The 26762-nt window shown below is 36.0% G+C and overlaps 1 protein-coding gene across 1 annotated transcript in view; it reads right to left on the bottom strand.

The window, feature by feature from the left end:
* Nucleotides 1–5056: 5056 nt before the first annotated feature.
* The window catches only part of GFRAL (GDNF family receptor alpha like), a 51007-nt gene continuing 29301 nt past the window's right edge, over nt 5057–26762 (bottom strand). Inside the window, exons 7-9 of the mRNA XM_051854629.2 lie at nt 8019–8114; nt 7862–7934; nt 5057–5211 (exon numbers count right to left, since the gene is read on the bottom strand). Coding sequence (XP_051710589.2) covers nt 5139–5211; nt 7862–7934; nt 8019–8114 — 242 coding nt within the window. The 3' untranslated portion in view covers nt 5057–5138. The remainder of the gene's footprint in view (nt 5212–7861; nt 7935–8018; nt 8115–26762) is intronic.

Here is a 26762-nt window from a genome sequence, read left to right on the forward strand (position 1 = left end):
TATCTGTAGAAAATAAAGTACAATTTTTCTTTTGAAAAATATTAAGCTTTAAATCAAAAACCTCTAAATAGTACAGTACACAAGCATCAAAAAACTTTAAGCTTATACATGAAGATTCTACTTAAAAGCTGGAGGCTTTATATACATTTATACTTTTATTTTTACCTAGACATAAAATGTTTACAAAATATTTTATTAATTATTTCTTTGTATCCTCTGGTATAGATTTAAATCATAAGTCTATATTAAATTATCATTTGTACTCAAATAGATATGTGTATATAGATTATTCATAAACTGATTAACATTATTATATGCTCTAAATGGATAAATTTCATAATCTTACGAAGTATTATGAGTTTACTATCTATATTTAAGCCTTTTGATCTTGCATAAAACTTTAAACCTCTGAGGTTTTAGGATGTATTTTCCTTCTCTTTACAAGACGTTATATACAAATGAAATTGTTAGAGACCATTAATTAAGGATATGTTTATTACAATTGATTTGTTTGCAGAAAAGTCTTTGAAAACATCAACTCTACCACCTTAAGTTTTGGGGTGTATTCAGTGGTGTCTGAATAAACACAGGCATCTCAAAGGAGGGGCTTTGGGAACAGTTTGAGAAATTCAAGTGCAGTAAATTATTGCAGCCCAGATGGTTTCCATCTCAAAGTTCTAAGAGAGAGGAAAGTGTGAAATAGCAAGCTAGGCAGATAAGAATATGGAAAAATAGCAGTGTTAGTTCATAAAGGATACATGGTATGCTGGCACTCCCTTTAAAGCAGTGATGCCATCATTTTGGCCATCAGTTGCTTAGATTTTATTCTTGGGTTTGTTGAACTCACAGTTTTGAGTGTTGTGAAAAATAAAAAGAAATCTTCCATATACTCATTAAGTCATTTGTATACATTTCAATGCCCATGACTGTAAGGGAGATACATGTTCCAATAATCCCCAACTTTGTTTCTCAGTACTGTCATAGGGAGTCCAAAAGTAGGAAAAGACATGGATTTGAAGTAACAATAAAGTCCCTGTTTTCCTTTTGCCCTAAAGTCTTCCCTTAAAGACCTATTTCCCTCACAGAATTCCAGCTGGTACCACTCTGCTGATTCCTATGTCCCAGGAAAGCCTGTGGGAGTTTATGAAAAGAATTCTAGGCCGGAAAAAGAGGCCGTGGGTAAATATGCAGGCCTTCTCACTGGAATAGCAGGCTGCCCAGGAGGGAATGTCATCAGTGGTCAGCTCTGAGCAGCCTGTGATCTGTGCCATCTGGTGATCTGACCACCCCTCCCCCAGTTGGTCTCCATCAGAAATCACAGGCAAGTTTCTGGTGGTGGACTTCCTTCCTCATCTGGATGAGAGGTACGGAAGGAAGATTTCTAAAAACTCAAATTTTAATGAGTTCAGATCTCTCCTATCAGTGCCAAAGCCATATTTTTCATGGCTATTACATAACATGAATGTCCCACTGGTCTTGAAGTCACCTGTCTTAGTAGCATAACACAGAGAACCAAAAGAAAATAGATGTGTTATACTCAAATTGGGATAAATTCCAAGTTATCCAAGGTGGAAGATGCTTAACAGTAATTGATGGACGGAGTTTTATACAGGTTTTGGTGGTCTAGGAAAACCACAGGAGTAACCCAGCGATCTGGAACTCAGGATGAGCAACAACTGAGTCGCTGATGCCTCTAAAGTAAAAGGGAAATGTGAGGAAATGTTCACCAGAATCTTGAGATATTTATGCAGAAAACATCACACTGATAGAAACAGTTAAAGGAAAAGCCAGCCCCAGGTGACACCTCAGAGAGAGGACCAGAGGAATACAACGCTCAGCTTCTGCCATTTCTTACCGTTGGCTAAACCTAACTAAAGGCAGAGGACACAGGACACCTTGCAGCAGATAGGGCAGGCTCCTCATGACATATACAAAGTACAGAAAGATGGGAGCAGATCTGAAGATAATTGACACCCTTCCCTTTCCCATTCCAAACTCATCCTTCTCCTATATGACCCAGTTTTCTAAATAGCAGCACAGTTTACCTAGTGGCATGAATCAAAAGCCTACTCTTAATTTTTTGATCCTCGCAACTTCACCTCCCTGCCAATATCTGATTCCAAGTCACCTCTTTTCTACTTATGAAAAATTCATGAAGTATATTCTCTGCTAATTTTCCCTTTAATCACTCTGTTACCACTGTACCTTATTCATTCATTGCTATGTAGCAGCCATGAATTCCAGAAGTTATATTGCTTATTTATTTGCTTTTTGAATCTCCAAGAGGAAGTTTTTCAGAACTTTATCTCCATTTCCTAGCACAGTGTCTGATACATAGCACATGCTCAATAAAAAAATGTTGGACAAATGAACTAATGCAGGCTTTCAACATTTATTAGCTAACTATTGCAGAACATTTTTTTAAAAAGATTTATTTACTTATTTCAAAGTCAGAGTTACAGAGAAAGAAGAAGAGACAGAAAGAGAGAAAGAGAGATATCTATTTGCTGGTTCACTCCCAAAATGATTGCAATGGCTGGCCTGGGCCAGGGCAAAGCCAAGAGCTAGGAGATTTTTCTGGGTCTTCCACGTGAGTAGAGGGGCCCAAGCACTTGGGGGTCTTCTGCTGCTTTTCTTAGTCCATTACCAGGAGCTGGTTCAAAAGTATAGCAGCCTGGGCAGGGACATGTGCTCCTATGAGATGTTGGTGTCGCAGACAGCAGCTTTACCTGCTCCACAGCCAGGCCGCAGCCCCAGGGCCATTGCAGCACATTTTAAAGCACTCATTGACCTCGTTCGTAGCTTCTCCACTCCTTCATTTACATTTCATTTATAAAAAATGAAATGTCTTTTTATTTCAACATCTCATGGTACTACTCTCCTGTTTAAAACAAACCGTGTGGCCTCCCAAGTGAAAAAAATCTTGTCAATGATCAACTATTGATTGTCTATACAGTATGTTCTAAAGAAAGGAAAGCAGAGATGAGTCAGTAGACTCAATGGGAATGCTTGCCATTGTGCAGACAACCAATATTGATGAAATGATCAAAGTAAGGTTTAGTAGTGTAAGACAGGGGAGCACTGGGGCTGTAGAAGCACCAGGCACAGGTACTTGACCCAGGACAAGAAGAGTATCTTTGGAAAAGTTTCCCAAGAAGAAAGAAGTTGAAAGATGAAGACTGTGTCCAGACAGAGACCACCAGCCACTTCAACATTATCTCCTTAGCAGGATATTTAAGGAAACTTAGTGTATCCATACTGGAATTTGTCGGTTTTATGTCGTGCATTTTCTCAATTAGCACATCCTGCTCTAGAGTCAAGTGACTACTATTTAGTTTCCTAAATGTCCATGCTGATCACCCCTCCTTCACGTCTGTCTGCTCACTCTTGTTTCCTGATAAACAAGATTCTGTGTTTCTACACCTATTTCACACTTTGGCCTCCCCTTCTCTGCTCAGCTATTTCTGAAAGTACCTTGATTATTTTCTCAGTTTTCCAGAGAACCGTTGCATTTTCCTAGGCATCAGCAATTATAGATTAAATGGCAGTATTTTAAAAATGGAAATCCCTACATTCTCTTCATATTAACTCTCTGTATAGATAGCCACTGGATTATGCAGAACTCCTAGGGACATTTGTGGTGTACCAAACTATTCTTTCCCGATTTTTAAAGACAAAGGAGGGCTTTTCAAATACTATGAGTTAATTTCAAATTTAATTTAATGTTGAAAATTTAATCCAAAATCTAATGAACAATAATAGAATTGAGACCAAACACGCAAAAAAAATTTCAACCTTCAATTTTAGTTAATTATTACTGTGGTAACCCTGATATTTATTATCACTAATATTAGTATGCTTTCTTCAGTTCACTGTGTATACATACATACATATATATATATATCTTTGTGCGACTATAAATAATACAACCTGTAGTTATTAAGATGACACTGTTTAAAAGCACATGTATATATATATATATAGAAAATTTAGTTAATAGTTTTCTCACAAGTTTCTTTTTTTTAAATATTTATTTATTTATTTGAAAAGCAGAGATACAGAGAGAGAGAAGAGAGAAAGAGATTTTCCATCTGCGGGTTCACTCCCCAAATGGCTGCAAAGGCTGAGTCTGGACCAGGCTGAAGCCAGGAGCTTCTTCTGGGTCTCCCACATGCATGCAGCAGTCAAGGACCTGGGCCATCTTCCACTGCTCTCCTAGGTACATTAGCAGGGAACTAGATTGGAAGCAGAGCAGCTGGGACTCGAACCAGTGCCCACATGGAATGCTGGCTCTCTGTGGGCTTCACACCTTATGCTCACAGTGCCTACACCTCCCACAATTTTGTAATCACAGTTATTTTCTACTGTTAAATCAAGCCCAAAAGTAGCAATATAGAAGCAAAATGGAAAATAGCAGTTAAGCTGTATTACTGCATAAGTTAATGATAGTACAAAAAATTAATTCACAAACAAAATACGTTTAAGTGCACAGTGATATTTTTTTCAGTCAATGTAGTTGTTTCACATTATTTTGGGTAGAAAATAAATACACCAAGTTTAAAAAGTAAAATTCAACATATTCAAATGACAAAAATCAAAAGACATTTCTTGGGTTTTTAAGACTCATTTACTCAAACATACTGAGGAATTTAGTCCATGCTAATGACTTAGCTAATGATTTGAAAATACATAAGAATGTACAAATAAACTGGATATGTTTATTAACATTTCTTTTATGGCAGGGTAATAGAAATTTATAAACTTGGTAAGAAAAATCCCTGCTAACTATAATGTCAAATTATGATGCTGCCAGTTAATATTACATGAAGTCATATTCACCATCCAAGAAAATCACACAAAGTGTAATTTTCAAGAACACATTCTGCCTTCAAGGGAGATTTTAATTCTGTACTAGTATTACAAAATATATTACTATGTGGTTTTACTTGAATATTTTCTCAAGAAAAAATAAATCTAACATCATGATGTTCTATTACTATACTTCACATTATTATACTCAATGACTCAATATCATTAAATTCATCTTAGCATTTTTTTATTAATGATGGATATGATATTCTGTTGACTGGCTATGAATACATGCTTTAAAGGAAGTAGTTGTTAATGATCCATGACTCTTAATGAATGACGACTCCTCCAGGTATTTGGATTTGTGAAGGATCTCTTGTTTGATTTGACATTCTAGAAGTTCTATATAAAAGTAAAAGCAAAAGTTAACAATATGCCATTTTAAGTATTTTATAAATGTGCTGAGTGTGCTTGTATTTTTGGATGGAGTTTGTGCCTGGAGGGAAAAACATAACCAAGTTCCTGAATGTAAAGTCCTTATAATAAACTCATGTAAAGCTTTCCTAAAGTGCATCACGGATTTAACTGTGATTTTCAAGTGTTCATTTTTATAAAGTCCTTCCTTTTCTCAAATATTTAAGTTTTTAATCATTTCTTTTTTCTAAGACTTATTGGAAGTTCAAAGCTTTTTAAATTTAGCACAATAAGAAACAAATGGAAAAATCTTCATCTTTCCTGAAGATAAGTATTCCTATGGATTAGTCCTGTCCAGTAGGTCACTGAACTGTGCCTTGAATAAAAACTGCCCTTCTTTGATTATGGAGATAGTTTATCTCCAAATGTGGGATAACAGAGGTCTCATTGTTAGGATAACTGCGTTGTTTTGTCTTTTCATAATGACTTTTGCTTTGTCATTTACCTAACATAGGCTTTGGAATTTTCAGACTATTCATCACCATCAATTTTAAATTGTGTGGAAAGCAATTTGTAACTAAAGGTGAATACTTAAGAATATGAATAATTTGCTTTAAAATACATATCAGAGTAAATTCAAGATTTTTTTCTATGGAAACAATACTCCCACTGTCATTCAGATAATGGACACATTAATATGTAGGAAAGAAATGAGGTGAGGTTACAGCCGAAACACAGGGAATTATGGAGAGCCTACATCTAATTTAGCTGTGGCACAATACTTATCTGTACAAACTCAGGGCCCCTTGTGGCAGACATGAACTCTATACATTGTGTGTGGCTAAGTAGTAAAGATTGAAAAGCATTAAAGAAAGAATTTTGCTAGGCCAGAAAACCATCTGTGTTTCTCTGAAACAATATGTTTGTCAGGGAATATCTAGGCAGGCACAGTAACTGAACAGTGCTTTCAAATATTTTAAACCAAATAAAGGAACGCTTAATAAATCCCAAATGCTACTCCCCCCCGCCCCTTAGAAATGAACTCTAATTATTTGGCTTTCAAATTACATGTTGGAACACATGCAATAACTTCTCATACAAATGTAGCTTTTAAGGCCTTGGAGAAAAGCAGATTGTTTTTGTACTGGTTTTGGTAAACATCAAATTAAATGTTTAGAGGGTTTGTGTTTAGTGAATATATTTAATTTAGCTGCATTGCATTTAAAAATAAGTAAATCTGAATATCCTTAGAGCATACACTTACCCCACATTTGACCTCCTAGTGTTGCCATATTCCTCCCCATTTCAGTCTTACATTTTACCTGTCTGTTGTCAAGGGTTTTAAGTCTTGGATTTTTGAAGGAGCAACTAACTGTACATCAAAACCTAGTTGACTGAGTCAATCTTTCTCCATAGCTGTCACGAATCATAAGAGAGCTACATAACATTCTGTCCTATGAAAGGCCCAATATTATTGTTAAATATAGTTTGTGGGAATATATGTGTTTGTGTGTATTTTTCTTCATTAATCTTCATAACACCCAAATTATACACAAATAGATACATATGTGTAATGAATAAGCAAGTAAATGCAATTGATGTTTAAAAATGATGTTAAATTTTTAGAATTAAAGGTAAGCAAGTGTACACATTTTTCCATGCAATTGTAAAGGTAAAATAAGTCAAAACATTTAAACTTTAAAAATTTAGAAATATCAGGGCAGGTGTTTGGCACAGCAGTTAAGCCACCACTTGGGATGTCCACATCCCATATCAGAATGCCTGATTCAAGTCTTGGCCTCTCTGCTTCCAATCCAGCTTCCCACTAATTAGCAACTCAGGAGGCCTCAGGTGATGGCTCCAGCATTTGGGTCCCTGCCATCTATGTGGGATATTGGAATGGAGTTCTGGGTTCCTGTTTGGTGTAGGCATTTCAGCAGTGAAACAGCCAATGGAATATAGTTCTCTACCTGTCTTTCTATGACTCTTTGCTTTACATACAAAATGAAAATAAATTTTAACAAATTATAAAAGAATAAAAACTTAGAAATCTAGAGATTTGAGAATCAAAATTTCACATGCCTACTGGAGCATTACTGCAAAGAAGATTTCAAAAGAATAAATCGATGTTAGGCAGTGGCAATGTTTTCCTTTGTGGATGCTATGAGGCCTCATGAAATGTCTTCATTGATTATTGTATATTAACACTTATGAAATTCATTATCAAATTAGGATGAAGAGTATATCTTTAGGTATGTATAAGTTTTATGAAGAACATTATAGTTTGGTAATATGTCTCATCAATCTTGCAAATAATTTCAATAAAGAACATACCAAATTTTAATTTGGATTTTGTAGGAGAACCAGGGGCAATGTTAATAAAAGTTTAATTGGAGGGAATATATAATCCAAAATATGCTTTAAAATGCAACATAAAATGTCTTCTATGATCATATTTCTCTGACATACAGAGACAGCAATGTATCCAATGACCTATCCCACATGAAAGCTGTCCTAGCATGTCTTAAACAGGAGGGTTGATTCTCAGGCCCTTGGTAGACTCAGCCGTTGAGGATCCCATGTTACCATGGCAAGTGCCTCCCTTCTAGCCCTTCCTTTCCGTGGTGTATCCAGTTACCTGAGCTTGAGCACAACCAGGAGAAGGGTCCCACAGGTGACCATCATGCACGTGACAATGTAGATTACTTCTCCTATGAACACAATATGAAAAGATCACACTGTTTTTAAAAATGATAATTAATTAAAATGTTATAGAGAATTGATTTTTCACTGACCACTGAAGGGGGGTTGAAATCCCGTCAAAGTGATTTCCTTTGCGTGTTTTCTTTTATACAATGCAATGCCTTTGACATTAGACAGGGTTGGAAAATCTGAAAGAAAATGATAAAAATGAGATTAAAGTATTTGCACATGAATTTTTATCATACATGTTTTAATCTGCTTTATATTGTAAGGCAATAATTTATTTCGATAACACTATTTTAATAAATCTAATAGGTATGAGTGAAAATAGGAATACTTTTCTCAAATTTTAACAGTTTGTTTCTCCCATCTTTAATCAAATAATTTCCTCATAGAAACTATTTTTTGTAAAGCATAATTAATAAAAAAGAATACAGTTTTTAAGATAACTCATTGTATCATATATATATATGAGATAAGTAAAACATGGTAACTTTAGATTAACCACTAGGATACTGAAAAAGTTTTCTTCTTTATAAGCATGCTTTTAAGGTGCTTTTAAGAATATTTCATTTTGAATCTTGATGTGAATGGAAGGGGAGAGGGAGGGGAAGATGGGAGGGTTGCGGGTGGGAGGGAAGTTATAGGTGGGGGAGAAGCCATTGTATTCCATAAGCTGTACTTTGGAAATTTATATTCATTAAATAAAAGTTAAAAAATATAAAAAAAAATTTCATTTCACCATGAGCCACAGTAGTATGAGTTCCCAGTAAGAAGAGACCATGTACCTCTGCACTCAGACACAGAATACCTGGCTTTGGTTATCTCCCCTCTCCTGCCTCCCTCTGTTTCCATCTCCAGCTGAACCTCCACATTCTGCAATGACCTATTTTTATTTTCCAAAAGGGCTGCTCTTGGCCACTCAAGGCTCTAGTCTTTCTAGTTAACCTCATGAGAAATACAATACCACTAGCTTCTAGTAGCCTTTCAACTCTAGAAAACATGACCAGGTCTTAAAAATAAATTGTTCCCTGTGGGGATATGAGCTTTGCTCTGGCTTTTCCACTTTAAAGACAAAAAGATGCAACCTATAAAATAAATTGATTTGTCTACTTTTGGTGATTTTAATTGTTAACTGTGTGGTGAAATCATTCTTATTTTTGATACAATTCAATAAAAAGATCAATGTCAAGCATATAAATACCCCAATAACCGTTTTGATGATGATGATGATAATGATGATGATTCAGTCACTTTCAAGGATTAAAAAAAAGAAAATAAAGAATCCACTTGAGAGAGGTATTGTCCTCTGTATCATGGATTTTCAGACTTGAAAATCTGTCAAAATAAATGTGCAAATTGTGTAGAAATAAATGTATGAAAGCGGGCTATTACACCTGATGACAGGTAGTGACAATAGTCTCTGAACAGGAAAGAGATAAGAAGATATGTAACCAATGGTTCCATTCAATCCTCTTTCCATCCAGGACTTCTGTATTGAAGTCAGCACCTTGGAAGCAAAGATTTAAACTCTAGGTTGGGAATAATCAGTAGTGAGATAGATAGGAGTTTCAGATGAGTAATATAACTTTCAATGTGAGTCAGGGGAAAGCAATATGAGAAGTAGAAAAATAACAAAGGATTACTCATTAGAAAACCATTCTCAGCAAATCTGAACTCTAGCACACATAACATTCTTTGTTCAAGATTTTTATTAGTTCCCAGCTTACATTAAATTATATACTGTAAGAGTAGTTATACAACCTCCTCTTCTTGGGAACCGGAAAGTCAACCTCTTTGGTATGTAAAAGTACTACAGATGGAGATCATGATTTTTTTTTCATTTTTGTGGTCATAAAACAAGTTTTGTTATTTACCATAAAGTTGAAATGGAAACATTGAGCAACTTCAAATAATGTATTTTTATAGTAATGGTCCTCCTTTTTGAAATAATTAACTTTAATCAAATTGAACATTTAACTTTCTAAAAAAGTGAAATAAATGCTTAATAAAATTGTATATTTAAATCAAATCAAAATATGAAAGGTAAGTAGTTTTAGCATCTTTAAAAGGCATTCTCTGAAGTGTTAGGTTCATGCCCTAAATATAAGTATATATAATATACATTGGCTGATTAATTATTTGAATGATGTTATGATTTTCTTGAATGAAATTCTATCCCAAAGTATATGTGTCTGTGGTATAGTTAGGTATCATGATTCATTTCTGTATGAGATATAAAGGATTATTTTGACAAATTAAGGTATCTATTAGATATGGAAGTGCTTAAAGCAATTCTCAAATATTCGCCTTGCAACACTTAGAAAGAATTGTCTCATTCACTAAATTTCACTCACATGGAACTCATTAACAAAGAATAATAGATCAATGACAGAAATGCTAACTAATGATCCCAGTGAAAATTTAAATGTGTCTAGCAATCACTCCACAATCTTAAATATTACACCCTAGGAGGATACCAAATATCAGTTAGAGAGATTAATGTTACTGAGGGCTTCTTGGCTACTGAAACCCATTGGAGATTCTTCCCCACTTTTTATAAACAGTGAGGTTTAATGTTTTATAACTGTGAAATTAAAGTCAGCAGAGTTGATAACTAACCTCAGTTCCACACCATCTGCTATATTTATAGATAAACACTGTCAGTCATTTGTTTCTCTTAACTTATACCCTAGAGAAATTAACACTTTTATGAACCATGTTGTAAAATCTCTGTACATTTGACAGGAAATCAAGATTAATTTCAAACTTGAATTAGGAGCAATTTAAATAGTGTTCTCTCTAAATGAGTTGCAGAGATATGATCATTTCTATTTTTTCTTCTAAAACCTTTGAGAAGCAGCTAAGAGCTTATGGGGACTGAAACTGTTTTGTATAATTTATAGGAAATGGTAAATGCCTAGTAAAAGGTGTGAAAGTTTGGTTATAAAACAATGATTTTAAAATAAATGTCAGAATATTTTAAGTAAAATAATTTGAAATAGAAATTGAACAAATAACATACTGCAAATTTGCAAACATTCTTTCATTTAAATTTTAAACATAACTTAGAAAAGTCAGCTTGTAAAAAAACTACCTTTATTCAGAATAATTTTAATGGGGAAAAGTATGTTCCCCAAATTGAATTGTAATTTTAACTTGATGCATTCAGCATTAAGCAGCTTAAAATAAATAAGGCAAATATTAAGAATGGGAATAATTTATACTGTATTTAATAATTTTCATAACTTTGCATTTCATAGATGGAGGCTTTTAATATACAAACATTTTAGTGAAAAAGTGTATAAGCAACACTATCATTGATTATCCAAGAAGTTTTCCAGTATTGTAATTTGAAATTGAATAATTCACCTATGATTGTGGAAATGCATATGATTTTACTTGGCTGGCTTATATATATTTTTTTCATTGGCAGATTGAAAATACCATGATATAAAGAGTTAGGAAGAGAGGCCAGTGTTGTGGCATAATGAGTAAAGCTGCCGCCTGTAGTACCAGCATCCCATATGGGCACTGGTTCAAGTCCCAGCAGCTCTGCTTCCAATCCAGCTCTCTGCTGTGGCCTGAGAAAGCAGTAGAAGTTGGGAGACCTGGAAGAAGCTCCTGGCCCCTGGCTTCTGATTGGCTCAGCTCTGGCCATTGAGGGTAATTGGGGAGTGGACCAGTGGATGGAAGTCTCTCTTTCTCTCGCTTTCTCCCTTTTTGTAAGTCTACCTTTCAAATAAATAAATAAATGTTAAAAAAAAATCCTGCTATGTATATTAAAAAAAAAAAAACAGTTACAAAGAAAAGTAAGGAAAAGAGTGCATTTTTGGAGGGTCTTCGTAGTCACTTGGAATGATGAAATGATCCGAAAACTTTTTTAAGTTATTGAGTTTTGAAATGGAAAAAAAGTATATGTAATTGTGGTGTCTTTCCCTGTGAGTAAATTTACAAGTCTCAGAGAAGAACTGATACAAAAGTATTAAATATGCTGTTAGTTCTCTTTACATTGAAAGGTTCTTGAAACCAGACACCATGTCTAGCTTAGAATATAAAATAAGGATATCACAATGCCATGTCCAAGCAACTTTCTAATGCTCAACTATATGTCTTAGAATCTTTCACATTTGAAATAACACATTTATCACTGTGTAATATATGATTATAAAGTGTTTAGTTCTTTCCAATCTTTGACAATAGTGAAATGCTTTCACACAAATAATTTATTTTTCACCATTTCTTAAATTGGAAATCCAGTGTTTGAGGTAGAACGCAAATGGTTACCCAATTAATAAAAGTTTGCTAGGGAATTATTTTGCCTGCAGATTAAATCTAGCCATCAGATTCGTGTGCTGATGGGCAATGAGTAAGCATTTTGTTCCATTAACTCAGATATATCTAGGAAGAGTAAAAAATTCCGAGAATTTCTCTGGATCTCAGTTTTCAGACTTGCAAAAATGAGACTAGTGATATTTATGTTTCCAAGATTATTTTGAGGCTTCAAACTAATATTATGTTAACAGAACTCTTAAGTAGCTCCATGAGTATGAATCACAATTACAATGAGAATAGAGGGAAAACAGGATAAAACAAGGGATTCCTTTCATGGTTCTTTTTCGCCTTCCTTTTCTCCATCCTTCCCTCTCTCTTTCCCTCTTTCATATCTTTTTTCTACTAGTATTACATGATCATTTACTATTGACAGACACTGGAGATAATTTGGCGATCAACAATTAATTTTTAAGTGTTGTTAAGTGTAGGCTGAGAGTGTACCACGTTGTTGCCACTGTAATGACCACGTAAGACCACTTCAAAGACAATGGCTCAGAAACCATCCTTATAATTCTAGCACCCTCCTTTATCAATAACATGTTGTCTAGCCATCTTGAGAGAATGCCACACTGCTCCATTGAAGCATGCATACAATAACTATATTTTGGGAATATCTTTCTTTGGCCAAATGTCTCAAAAGACTTTTCTATGTAATTGCTTTCCTTTGCCATTCCGTTCCACTCTATAGTCTTTCCAAATAGTATTTTGTTCCACTCTTTGAAATTACTATTTCAAGGCCTTCAAAGAACTATCAAACTAAACCATTTTGTTGTTTCTTATTGGCTCCTCTTGCTATCCTCAGCTTCTAAATCCTGGACTATTATAAAGTTCAATCTAGCCTCTTTCCTTTAATAAGAAGTAATCTAATAATCTCATCAAGTAATCTCAAATTTCCATTAAAAAAGTTTCATTTATCTGAGAGAGCAAGAGAGAGAGAGAGAGATCTTTCACCATCTGCTGGTTCACTCCTCAACTGTCCACAACAGCTGAGACTGAGCCATGCTGAAGCAAGGGGTCTGGAATTCAGTCTTGGTCTTCCAAGTAGATGGCAGGGGCTCAAGTACTTGAACCAAAACCTGTGCTTTCTCTCAGGGTATATATTAGCAGAAACCTGGATTGTGAGTAGTATTAGTACTCAAACCCATGCACTCTTATGTGGGATGTAGGTGCCCCAAGCAGCATCTTAACTACTCACCTCCAATGGTTTTATTTTATTATTAAATATTTAATTATTTATTTGAAAGTCAGAGCTACACACAATGAGGACAGGCAGAAAGAGAAAGAGAGGTCTATCTGCTGGTTCACTAGCCAGTTAGCTGCAGCAGCAGGAGCTTCGCTGATCTGAAGCCAGGGGTCAGGAGCTTCTTCTAGGTCTCCCATGTGGGTGCAGGGGTCCAAGGACTTGGGCTATCTTCTATTGCTTTCCCTGGCCATAACAGAGTTGGATCCTAAGTGGAGCCGCTGGGACTCAAACCGGTGCCCACATGGGATGCCGACACTGCAGGCAGCGGCTTTACTTGCTATGCCACAATGCCAGCCCCAGCCTCCAATGGCTTTAAATTTACAGATTTATATCCAGCTGCCTGCTTAAAACCTTTGCTTACATTTTTCTTAGCCCTCTCAAATGTAAGAGGTCTCAAACTAAATTTAGATTTCTTCCCATTAAACTAATTTACCTCACTGTTTCTCATCTTACTAAGTGATACATCTGGTCCATATAATTGAGATAATCTTCAAGTTATCCTTATTTTCTTCTTTCTTTCAATCACGTGTCTCATTAGCCAATGAATCTCACTTATTTTATTTAAGCAGATATCTTAATTCCATTCTCCTTCATTGCCATCTACATTTTCCTAGCGAAAGCCATCATCTACTCAATTGGGACCGCTTTGAGAGGCATTCCCAGTAGTCTCAACTGATGTTCTTATTTCCACTACTGCCTATCTCCTGTCTACAGCAGCCAGTGAAACCTACAAAAACCCAAACCGAATCATGCATCATCTTTTAAATGGCTTAATAGTATTCCATTGTGTATATGAAACGATATTCATCAATAAGATAGTGGATAATTTGGTTGTTTCCAACTTTTGGCTATTGTGAATGATGCAGTAATAAAATGGGAAAATAGAGGTCTCTTCCACAGATTAGTTCATATTTTAGGATATACTTCTAACAGTATGACTGCTGGATCATATAGTACTTTTCTTTCTTCTTAAATATTTGTCAACTGAATGGTAGGTTAATAGAGAAAAAAATGAAAGGTATTCAAGGAAAGATGAGAAAAGAGAAGAATGGATTTATAGAAATGTGGGGATAGGCCGGCGCCGCGGCTCACTAGGCTAATCCTCCGCCTTGCGGCGCCGGCACACCGGGTTCTAGTCCCGGTCGGGGCGCCGGATTCTGTCCCGGTTGCCCCTCTTCCAGGCCAGCCCTCTGCTGTGGCCAGGGAGTGCAGTGGAGGATGGCCCAGGTGCTTGGGCCCTGCACCCCATGGGAGACCAGGAAAAGCACCTGGCTCCTGGCTCCTGCCATCGGATCAGCGCGGTGCGCCGGCCGCAGTGCTCTGGCCGCGGTGGCCATTGGAGGGTGAACCAACGGCAAAGGAAGACCTTTCTCTCTGTCTCTCTCTCTCACTGTCCACTCTGCCTGTCAAAAAAAAAAAAAAAAAAAAATGTGGGGAAAGACTTGATAAGTATCTCTACTTTGGAAATGATCACCTTCTCTGTTTCAAAACATTGGGAAATTGGATATGCACTTGAAGCAATCTTTCTGTGTTTATCATGCACCAATGTTAATCTCAACTTCACTTATTTTCAAAAGAAAGTATGAATTCAGTACTGTTATCTCTAGTAGAATTTATATACATGACAATCAATTAAGGGTCCAATTTTTTATTCATACACACCTCCAGTTTGTATTCTAGTGGAAAATATGAGCCCCATTGTAAATATTTTTTCAGTTTGTGACTTTATATAATCTGCAAAGCCATGAACATAAAAAATAAAAATTAGCTACTGATAAACATAGATGATAGGTGCTAGTTGGAAGCATTATTTCATAATGGAAAAAACACAGTGTTTGACTTCAAACCATGGATTCAAGACCCTACTCTAAAATGTGCTTCGTGTTTGTCCTGGACTAATATTTTTTCTTTTTCCTTTTCTTTGCCCTAGTTCTTTAGTCTATTAATTAATCTCCTAATACTTATTAATTATTGTGAGGATCAAGTGAGACAAGGAATATAAATAATCTCCTAAGAGGGCAAATACAATAGAAGCTATGATTTGTTTAAGTAGAAAAATTATATTTGATAGGTATTACATATTCATTTTTGCTATGGAGCATACAAAATTAAAGGTTCCTGGGTTGCATCACTGTAGGTTTTGATTTAATGGGACAAGGAAGAAGAGGAGATAATTTCTTAAGCATTATTAATTTCAGAAAGATCACTGGGCACTTTAAAAATACAATCAGGTTGGAGAATCACCAGTAGAGGGTGGAAAACACATTTTATTGGAAGTGATATAGAAATCGGATTGGAAACCACAATTTGGTAGTCTACTTCAGTAAAAATTTAAATAAGCCAGGGGATGTGGACAAGGAGAAGGAGTGGTTGAGGAATTATGTTTAATAAAAACTTTATAAAAAGCACAATTAATGAGGAATAATCAGATATAGGGATGGTAACAGCTATGTTCATTTTACCAATTTGAAAAAAAAAAAAGACTTGGTTCAGTTAAAAGTCATTACTGTTTCAAAAGTGCCCTTTCAACTTGCTACCTCGCAGGATTAAAAGAACAAAAACAATTAAAAGCAACAATATTTCCATTGTAGGATAGGGGTGCTGGAATGGTAGTCTGGCCAAAGAACAGTGAGAGAAATTGACTGGGTCAAAGCAGCCGTGTAGAAGTGTTGGAAGTAGCTATTAAGGTTGTAGACATATGCTTAGTGTACATTTTCTATGTAATAACTACCATATGTACTTTAAACAAAATACCATTGTAAGTTTTAGACTGTTATACTAGGAAGAGTGAGTGCATAGAGATGCAGGTAGTGGATAGTGGCTGGCTTAGCCACCTGAAACAGCAGCAGCGGCAGCAGCTCCCTACATGGACTCTAGTGAAACAGCACAGTGTGTCCCTAAGATGCCACCCTTGACAAAAAAAGCCTTGCAAACTGATTTATGTGGCTTCCTTTCTTTAAGATTGCATTGACACCCAACTAAAGTAGGCATCCAATCAGGAACTAGGGGGCTCTGACCTCTTTTTCCAACTGAGTTGTTTTGGAGATTTAGTGTCTGGCTCCCTGAATCAGGTGTGAATGCAACAGTAGATCAGTCCCAGAATTACGACAAACTCAAGTACAGTGGTGGTTGGGAAAGCCTAGTCTCTAGCCTCAGAGGCACTCCCCTCGCCCCAAAAAAATCACTGCACCTTTGGTAAGAAGCAGTGGAAAGGAAAGGGAAAAGGGGACTGGTCTCTGTCATGGAGATGCACTCTCAAAGTATTGCTAAGCACTTATATGTGCCAAGAAGCAGCTTTTATCCATTCTACATTATTTTATCTAATTTGAAAATGATTTGTTTACTGTGATTTGTTCCACATGCCTTAAATATGTGTGTGTTTTCCAAAGAATAATGGGTGAGAAGATTAGAAATTATCTTGTACTCATTTTATAGCTTACTAGATATCAATATGAGGTTGGAGCATTCTTGTAGAGAGAATATTTACTGATGTCTACAGTGTTGTAAAGGATTTTTGTAAACCCATGAAGGAACTCTAGCAGATGATTGGCAAAACTTTGATACTAATGGAAGACAAACTATTGCCATCATTAATAGACCCTTAACAAATCTCTACTCATTGCTCACCTCTCTCATCTAAGGGACTTTATTTAATTGCCAAACATCCTTTTTTGAAAGGAGTGCCTCTTTAAGATGATATTCTAGCATGTAGGTGCCAGGGTAGTGACTTTTAAGTGCCCGCATATGGTGTTTTATGGGAATACATCTGATGCTATTATATTGTTGTCACAAGACTACTTGGCTCTTTAAGCCAGGAATACACATGCTCATAATAAATGATTTTTATGACTTCACATATACAATCATGATGCACAAAAAGTATAAAGGAAAGACTGCTTATTTTATGCAGCTTTGGCACTGACTCCATCCCCAATTATAGGCAACAAGGGGATTGTATGCAGCCAATGAAAGCATAAGGGTGGAAAATGGAAAAGATAGCACAGTGCTTTCACATATTGAAAGCTGTTATTGTTCAAATTGTAACAATATTGTTTTGATGTTTTATTTCTTTCCATGATCTTAAGTGTGCCTTTCTTCTCTAGTGATGCCAAAATGTGAGTTGTCTCACTCATCAATGGCAACTCTTTAATCTTTCTTTTTTTTTTGGCTCACAGCAAACAACAAAGGTAGTTATGGATGATTCATACAACATTTCATGCTCAGTGGCAGACAGTTTCCCCTCCCTTAACAACACCTAAGCCTTTAAGAGTAGAGTTGGGAGAAAGTAAAGGTAAGAGACAGCTGTTCTTCTGTTGTTTCTGTAGACGGTTTGTACACTTCAGTATTTCCAGATTACAGCCGTGTGAAGCATTTTCTGCAAAATAGGAAGCTAAGCCAAATTTGCTGGGTTTCAGGTCTACAGACAAAATTTGAACCAGCTGTATTTTATTGGGAACTTTTGTGTGTAAGTAAACCTAGCGCTGAAACTAAAGCCAGCAGTTGTCTTCATTGAAATGGGCTCCATCTTTAGGATCTGTTCCCTCCAGTCTCTCCTCTTGAGGGATTTTGGATTTTGAAAGGTCCTAAGATAAAAGCTTGTGGGATGATTTCTTTGTGTATCTGGTTGGAATCTTAAACAACAAAGATGGGAGGTACCAGATATGATGCCTCTCTTGGTTAAATCTTCAGAGAAAGGGGGCTGCTGGATCTCTCTCTCTGTAATCTGACTTTAAACTATCCAGATTCAAACAGATTCCTGACAACACATTTACTAACAAAAACAAAGGCTGGCAGACACACTCACATTCACTTAACCTCACACACAAATACAATAGAGCTTGGTTAAAGTGGCAAATAGTAGACTATATATTGGACTTGTACAAGACAAAAGCTTCATACTGTATTTTGAGTGTGTCTTGGGTGGAAATTATTGTTTTCTTTGTAAAATGATATTTAATTTTACGTATTTAATATAAGAGATAGAAGCAAAGAAACATGCCCTGTTATGATTGTTTTGTGACATATTATTTATAAAGCTATTTAGAATTTGGGAAAGAAAGCAATAAAAGGTAATCGAACATTAGAGAAAACCTTTTCACTCTCAATCTCAATTTAGATCTCTGAAGGAATTGACTTTTTTTTTCAGGTAAAATAAATAAATGAAAGATGCATTCTTAAAACCTTAACAAGGAAAAGCTCTTGGCAGACTCCTGGCCCTCTTGGTGATAAAAGTGTCATTTCTGAGGTGGCCCTATATAGAGGAAATAAGAGGTCTGCTGAAATGTGCTTTCTTCAAACACAGGCTCAGTCACCTAATCTGAGAAAATTAGGGCATATCTAGCAGGAGAGATCTCTGGTACAGAAACTGTTATCAACATTGGAAACACAAGAGACCCGAGATCTAGAGGAGCATAACTGACTTCCCCTACTGCACCTGGAAAACTTATGAATCAAACTTGTTTCCTAGGCTTCTGTTCTTTGTATTACAACAAATTGCCTCCCATCAAACACACTGTCAAAAAAGTCCTTTTTATCTGTATAAGTTCCCTGGGGGATGTAACACTGATAATCAATTCACAATTATACATCTCACTTCATTAGACGAGAGGACTTTATCACAATGGTTAAAACTACAGCTTCTGTTGCCAAAATGCTTTGTTTGAATTCTGGCTCTATTGCTTTCTGTGTGATTTGGACACATTACTAACTTCTAAGTGTCCCAGTTTCCTCTTGGGTAAAAGAGCATCTACTTCATATATTGCTTCTGAAAATTAAATGGAAGTATAAGCACTCAATTAAGTCTCAGGATCTTAAATAAAAGTCAAGTCAGCTAACATTCATAGCCAAGATGTAGCTTTTAGAGAACAGGCAATTTTGTAGATGTTTCCTAAAACACTATCTTAAGGATATTATATCTTATGTAATTTCAGTTTTCTTCATGTCATCCTTTTAGAATATTGAGTTGGAGAATGAAATTTTCTTCTTGTAGTTGATCGAAAGGTAGTATTATTTTAAAAATTTTCTTGAGATTTGATAACATTAATATTTATGCAATGTATTTGGATTTGGCTGAAAAGCCCATGAGAGCATTTCAGGCATGGAAAGCCAAGACACTGTGGAAAAAAATTATCTACATAAATTATCTCTGTAAGATCCCAGTGGAAAGAATGGGCTATCAGAGAAGGATGTACTTTTCTATGAAGGGAGGAGAGAACTTCCACTTTGCTTACGGCCTTGTCTAAATACTGACAGAGTTTGTGGACTCAAAAGGCTTCCATAGCCTTGGCAGCTCCTGACAAAAGCCTCAGGTGATCATTGACATCATAAATAAGAGTGTCAGTTGTTAAACCAACAACAGGAGTCACTGAGCACTTGCTCCCCATGTAGGACCTCTGTCCTTAATGAGTTATACTATGAGAATTAATGGTAAAACTTGCCTTCAAACAGTACTTTATACTTTGTGTGTCTGTGTGGATGCAAACTGTTGAAATCTTTACTTCGTATAGAGTCGATCTTCTGTATATAAAGATAATTAAAAATGAATCTTAATGAAGAATGGGAGAAGAGAAGGAGTAGGAGGTGGGACAGTTTGGGGGTGGGAGGGTGAGTATGGGGGGGGGGGGAAGAATTGCTATATTCCAAAAGCTGTACCTATGAAATTTGTATTTATTAAATAAAAGCTTTCTAAAATAATATTAATGCAATGTTCCAAAGATGTGTTCCTGGTTATCAGTCATTGATTCTGCAATTTCTTTGAGGCAGATGATAGTGTGCTTGAGAAGCACCAACACCTGACAGTCATCATTTTCCACCAGAAGTGATGTCTAAGATGAAGCCAAATTCACAGGTGAACCTCACCTACAGGGTTCACCCCTTGTTCTAGAGATACAAGTTTCATATTAGAAGGGCAAGCAAGTACCTAGATGCAGATAATCTTTTTATTCTCCTGTCATTTGGTTGCTGTTCACCTCCAAGCCTAACCTACTCAGCATGAATCACACATTTGGCACCACTTTCTGAAAATGATGTGTTGTATGCTGAAAACTAAGTGATGACACCATTCTGATGCTTTCTAACTCTTGATTTTTATCCATCAGATCACTGGTTATCAACATGGACAGTGAAATTGTGGGTCAATGAGAGTTATTCCAGTGATTCAAGTCTAGTTTTTCATGTTTATAACATTACAATCTTGGTACTAGTGCATCTGGGGATTAGTAATAATTTATTTATACTTCATAAAAAACAGTCATCACCTGACTGTTCCTTAATGAAAACCAGTGCCTATCTCCCTGTTGAGTCTAAGGATGTTTTTATTGTGTGGAGATAAATGAGAAGTGGTCAGTAAGAGAGTTGGTAAGCAAATTTAAAAACAATCACAATATGAGGGATGACATTGCAAAGCAACTTATATTAAAGCGCCTCCTATGGAAATACAGTAATGTATACTTATGTTAATGTTTCCAATAGGAGAACACTACCAAACTCGAGCTGATTTTCAGAAAAGAATCAATGTGGGCTGGCATCGTGGCTCAGTAGACTAATCCTCCACCTTGTGGCGCTGGCACACGGGGTTCTAGTCCCGGTGGCGGCGCCGGATTCTGTCCTGGTTGCCCCTCTTCCAGGCCAGCTCTCTGCTGTGGCCAGGGAGTGCAGTGGAGGATGGCCCAAGTGCTTGGGCCCTGCACCCCATGGGAGACCAGGAGAAGCAACTAGCTCCTGCCTTTGGATAGGCGCGGTGCGCTGGCCGCAGCACACTGGCTGCGGTGGCCATTGGAGGGTGAACCAACGGCAAAGAAAGACCTTTCTCTCTGTTTCTCTCACTCCCACTGTCTACTCTGCCTGTCCAAAAAAAAAAAAAAAAAAAAAGAATGTGTACTGTAAGTCATTCAATCTTAAATTATGGCATCTGGACAAGGAGTAGCAGCATCACTTAGGAACTTGTTAGAAGTGTACCTACCTAATTCCTTCTCAGATCTGTTGAGTTAGAGGTCTTTGTGGTAGAAATCCAATCATATGTGTTAACAAGCCCTTCATGTGATTCAAACATGGAATCCCTGCACTAAGTCACTATCTGAACAAGAGTTTTAGGATATTATTAGGACATCTTCTTGAATTCTTTGATAACACAAAGACACCCAATGTCCATGAAAACACAAATTACTAGATTGTCACAATCAGCTCAGATAGGTAGGTCTATTTCTCCTTAGCAGATGGGTCGTGTGTGTGTGTGTGTGTGTCTGTGTGTGTAAACACTAACATATATAATGTGAGATACATTTTAATTTTTTTTTCTTAAAAGTCCCTTCAGAGATAGATCTTATAGGTCATTACCACTCAAAATGTGATCCCTGGACAAATGACATCAATCTCACCTAGGATCTTGTTATAAATGCCAATCTCAAGCCCTAACCAAAACCTATGGTATTTAAATCTCTATTTTAATTGGAAATCATGTGATTTTTGTGTGCAATAAAATTAGTAACCTGACCTTGCCCCGGCACAGCTCTGGCCTTTGTGACCATTTGGAGAGTGAGCCAGCGGATGAAAGACCTTTCTCTCTGTCTCTCCCTCTCTTTGTAACTTTACCTCTCAAATAAATAAATAATATTTATTTAAAAAAAAAAGAAATGACTAGTGTATTCCATTTCACAGAGTGCAAATTGAGGTAAAGAGCAACTTGTTTACAGTTACTTATCTTGTAAAGGATGGAGAAATTATTTGAATCCCAACATATTGGTACCATACTATCTCTCTAAGGCTGCGTTCTTTGATAAGGTTTATTTTCTCTTCCAAACATAGCATGTGACTACAAGGGCAATTCAAAAAGTTCATGGAAAAGGGGAATTAAAATTTTAAAATCCATGAGAATTTTTTATAGTGCTCATTTCCGTGAACTTTTTGAAGATTCTTTATATTAGAGATGTTGCTGCTGATCATGGATTTTAAATCAAAATTTAAGAGTTGGGCTGAGGATGAAGGGGAGTAGAAGGGGTCTGTTTATATTTTAGATTTGAAAGCTAATAAATGTTAAATACTCTGACTTCTCCCTGAGGAACAAACCAAAGAAGTATCCAGAATTCTAAGTCTATAAATTAAAAGGCATAAAACCCAAAAGTACAGAATTTACCATGGATCTGAATTTTTACATTTGGTGGTAACTAAACTCATTTTGAAGAAATGGTTTATTTGTTTTTATTATTCCTTTTATTGCTAACCTAAAACACACATGCCTGTTCTCTAAAGTATTCAAAAGAGTTTGCAAATAATGAAAAACAAGATCCTAAAGGAATAATCACTGATTCCTAAAAGGAAAAACATACATTTATAAGTGAGTGTCTATGAATCTGATGGACTACAAATTCACCACGGAGCCACTTTAATCCAGAAAATACAAAATACTGGACTGTTTAGAGACTGTGTTATAAATATGAATACAGAATAGATTCTGTTGAATGTTCTTTGGAAAATCAAGAGACTTTTTTAGCACCTGGACTGAATTTGAAGAAAACTAGACTTGAATTAGAGTTTTGTGTAGAAACCAAGAAAAAGTCAGTGGTTTTGGCTAGATGAAGTGATTTATTTAAAGCCAAAAGTTAACATAAAGCTCCTGGAACACTAACATATGAATTGGCTATAAGAGAAGGTGGTGTGTGTGTGGCGGGGGGGGGGGGGGTGCACACACACGGACATGATAGAAAGAAAGAAAGAAAGTGGGAGAGAGACTTTTGCAATGGAACAGTTTTTCAAAATTCACTTAGCTCATTGTTGTATTTATAATGTATAATCCCCCATCCTCAGATAGTCAGTGATCACATGACAAAACAATTAAAACAATAATTTACAAAAGTGAATTTGAGCTTCTATTAATCCATTTTATAGTAATCCAGTTATTTTGCTAAAAGTAAATGTAAAATTTGATTTAGTTGAGAAAAAAATACATAACACTATGTGTTATGCACCTTCATACATATGTGTGTGTATTTAAAGGACTATTTTTTAATAAAAGCACTCAGTAATGGAATGTTATTTTTAGATCCAGACCTTCACTGGGAATAGACAGATGAAATGCTGTAAGGCAAGATGAAATGCAGCCAAATAAATCTTTTATCCACAGAATGCAGACAAGTGAAATGGATAAAACAGTCTTACTAGCATCTTGATATCTAAGATGAGGCATCAATAGACAGATGAGTGAAAAGTGGTGCAATAAAAAAGAAATTAAATGGCAAAGCAGGTATCTATCAGGAGGGTCAATTCCTTAAACTTCTGAAAAAATACTTTTTTCTAGGAGTTTTATATTAAATTTCACAAAAGCCCGCAGGATCTACAAATATATTGGGAACAATCTTCTGTCTTCCTTGTATTAACAGATAAAGCTAACCATATTATAGTTCATTAAGGAGATGCACATGTTTAAGAGCAAAACTAGATTAAAATCAATTGTTTATTTACAGTGTTGACACTATCAACTGAAAAATAGTTTTACAGTACCCAGACTTTATGAAAGTAGATCTGTAATAAGTGAAAGTGTTGGGAAATACAAAGGGCTTAAAATATTTATAATAAATTGAGCAGTATCAGCTTGATATTGTTAATTCCCGATTCCTTCACTCAAATATTTGAGTTGAAAATGCTAGCTTTAGTGGAAACATAAAGGATTGAACGTTTTAGTAAGGTATATTATTAGGGTGGTCTAACATGGAAAATAATGATATTCAAGGACAGTATTGCCGTAGAGACAGGGTAGACATTAATTAAGTAATTAAGTTATTCATTCATTTTTCATTGAGTTGGACTTTCTATTGTTTAGGACACTAGGGCGAAAGACGCCACCTTGGAACCTGCATTGCATTAGTCATACTTGTCTTGCCTTTCTGAGGACAGGCACTTCTCATGCCCTGGGAGATGTGTGTGAAAAGAGGCTTCAGGACCTATGGTTGGTGATGGGGTTTATCCAGCATGTGATTTAGAGCAGTGGTTTCAAACTTGGCTGAAAATCAGAACCACCTGGGTGATTTTTGAAATATAGATTTTTGAGCTTACTGATCTAAAACTGCTTGGGTTGATGGCTAAATATCTATATTTTAAGCAAGCTTTCTGGATATTTGTGTGGATTAATCAGATTTAATTATATAATATAATATATATGTAATGTAATATATAATATAATGCTGGGGACAGCTGTATGGCCTGTTAAACCACCATTTGGGATGCCAGCATCAAATATTGGAGTGTCAGTTCAAGTCTTGGCTTCTCTACCTCCAGTCTATCTCCTGCTGAGGCACCTGAGGAGACAGCAGATTATGGCCCATATTCTTGGGCCCTTATCACCTATGTGGGAGACTTGCATGGAGTTCCAGGATCCTAGATTTGGCCTGGACCAGTCCTGGCTGTTGCAAGTATTTGTGGAGTGAACCAGAGGATGGAAGATTCTTTGTCCTCTCTTCCTGTCCTGCCACCCCTGTGTGTGTGTGTGTGTGTGTGTGTCTCCTTCTCTGTCACACTGCCTTTTGAATCAATCAATAAATGAGTCAAAATTTTTAAAGAAATAAAATGTTCATTAATATCTGGGATTGTTTGTCATAATGCAATTATTCATTAATAATAAAAAATGTTCCCTATAGATTTGGACAACTAGATGGTTTCAGGTAAAGCTTAATATAGAAACTCCTTAAAATATGTAACATATTCTTTGTACAATGTCAGAAGAAAAAAATACTCAGTAGTCCAGTGCTAAATTCAAGCAAAGCAGTAGTTTAAAGGCAATGTGTTTGAAAAATATACAACATTTTCAATGTAACAGGCACTTTCATATTTAATCTTGTCCAAAGTTTCTGGATGGTAAATGAAATCTTTAGCAAGCTGTAATGGGAAAGTGATAACAGGACTCAAGTTCTTGAGCAAGGCCATGCCACCTCTGCAGTGGGGGAGTACTTGTCATTTGAAATATTTCTTCTACCGGATATTATCAGATTGTTGTCATTTGTTCCCAGAAAAGTGGGCACAGTAGGTTGATTTCCAACTCCTTCACACCATCTTAGGTTAATGCTCAGCAAAGAGTATCCACCACACAAACTGCTCTCCATTATAAGTAAACTAGTGATCTATACAGTGGAGGTAAGTCAGGCCCTATCTTTAAGCCATTCCATGCTCACACAATGAGCATTAAAAGAATAGCTACATTAGCAAGGATGGCATCTGTGCATGGGTCTAACAGAATGAATTGCCTCTCCCTAAGGCTCAATGATCAAGGTTCTACCAATGCTGAATGGCAAAACTCATAGCAGCAATAAAGACTTATACAGATTTCTGAGGAATTGCCATACTGTCTTCCATAGTGGTTGCACCAGTTTACATTCCCATCAGCAGTGTGGTCTATCGTATTACCCAGCTGTTCCTCTCCTGAGAACTTACCTAAAGGCAATTAAATCAGCATATGAAAGAGTTATCTCCATCCCCATGTTTATTGAAGCTGATTGTACAATACCTAAGATATGGAATCAACCCAAATGCCCTTCAAATTATGACTGGATAAAACAAATGTGAATGATACTACCCAGCCATAAAAAAGAATGAAATTCCTGTCTTTGCAACAAAACAGATGCAATTTAGAGATGATTATCCTTAGTGAAACAAGTCCGTTCAAAAAAGGCAAAAATGACAAGTTTTCCCTGATTTGTGATAATACGCAGAGTACAAAAATGTAATGTGTATAAGCAAAATTGACGTTTTGAGATTTGAATATTGTTTATAGCCCTTGTCTATTCTCTAGAGGAACAATAGTTTTTATACTTACTACTTGTTTAATTCTTTACTTAGTGGAGCATGAAGCTTGAGATTATAAAGTAAATTGAAAGTATTGTAAGAACTAAAAAAAATAAGAAAGATAGGAGGACAGAGGGTGAGAGCAACGAAGGGAGGGAGGGTAAGGTTAAAGTATCATTATGCTATTAAAACTGTATATGTGTAATACATGAGATTTGTTCCCTTTCTATTAAAATATATACGTGCAAAATAATTTCTCCAGAGCCCTTATTTTGGGAGATTGGGAGCTTACTGATAACACTATAACCCATTCTGTTGAAGGAAACAATTATGACACCAACCTGGAATTTATGGCAAATCAAGATATGAAATTGTCTTCTTTCTTAAGATCAAATACTTCCCACAATGCTTAGTTAGTCATATCTTTGTGCTTTATCTTAGGGTTTGCATCACAGAGCTCATTCTTTCCTCTCCAGTGTCTTCCTGCCAC

The sequence above is a fragment of the Oryctolagus cuniculus genome, chromosome 5, assembly GCF_964237555.1.
Source record: "Oryctolagus cuniculus chromosome 5, mOryCun1.1, whole genome shotgun sequence".
NCBI lineage: Eukaryota > Metazoa > Chordata > Mammalia > Lagomorpha > Leporidae > Oryctolagus > Oryctolagus cuniculus.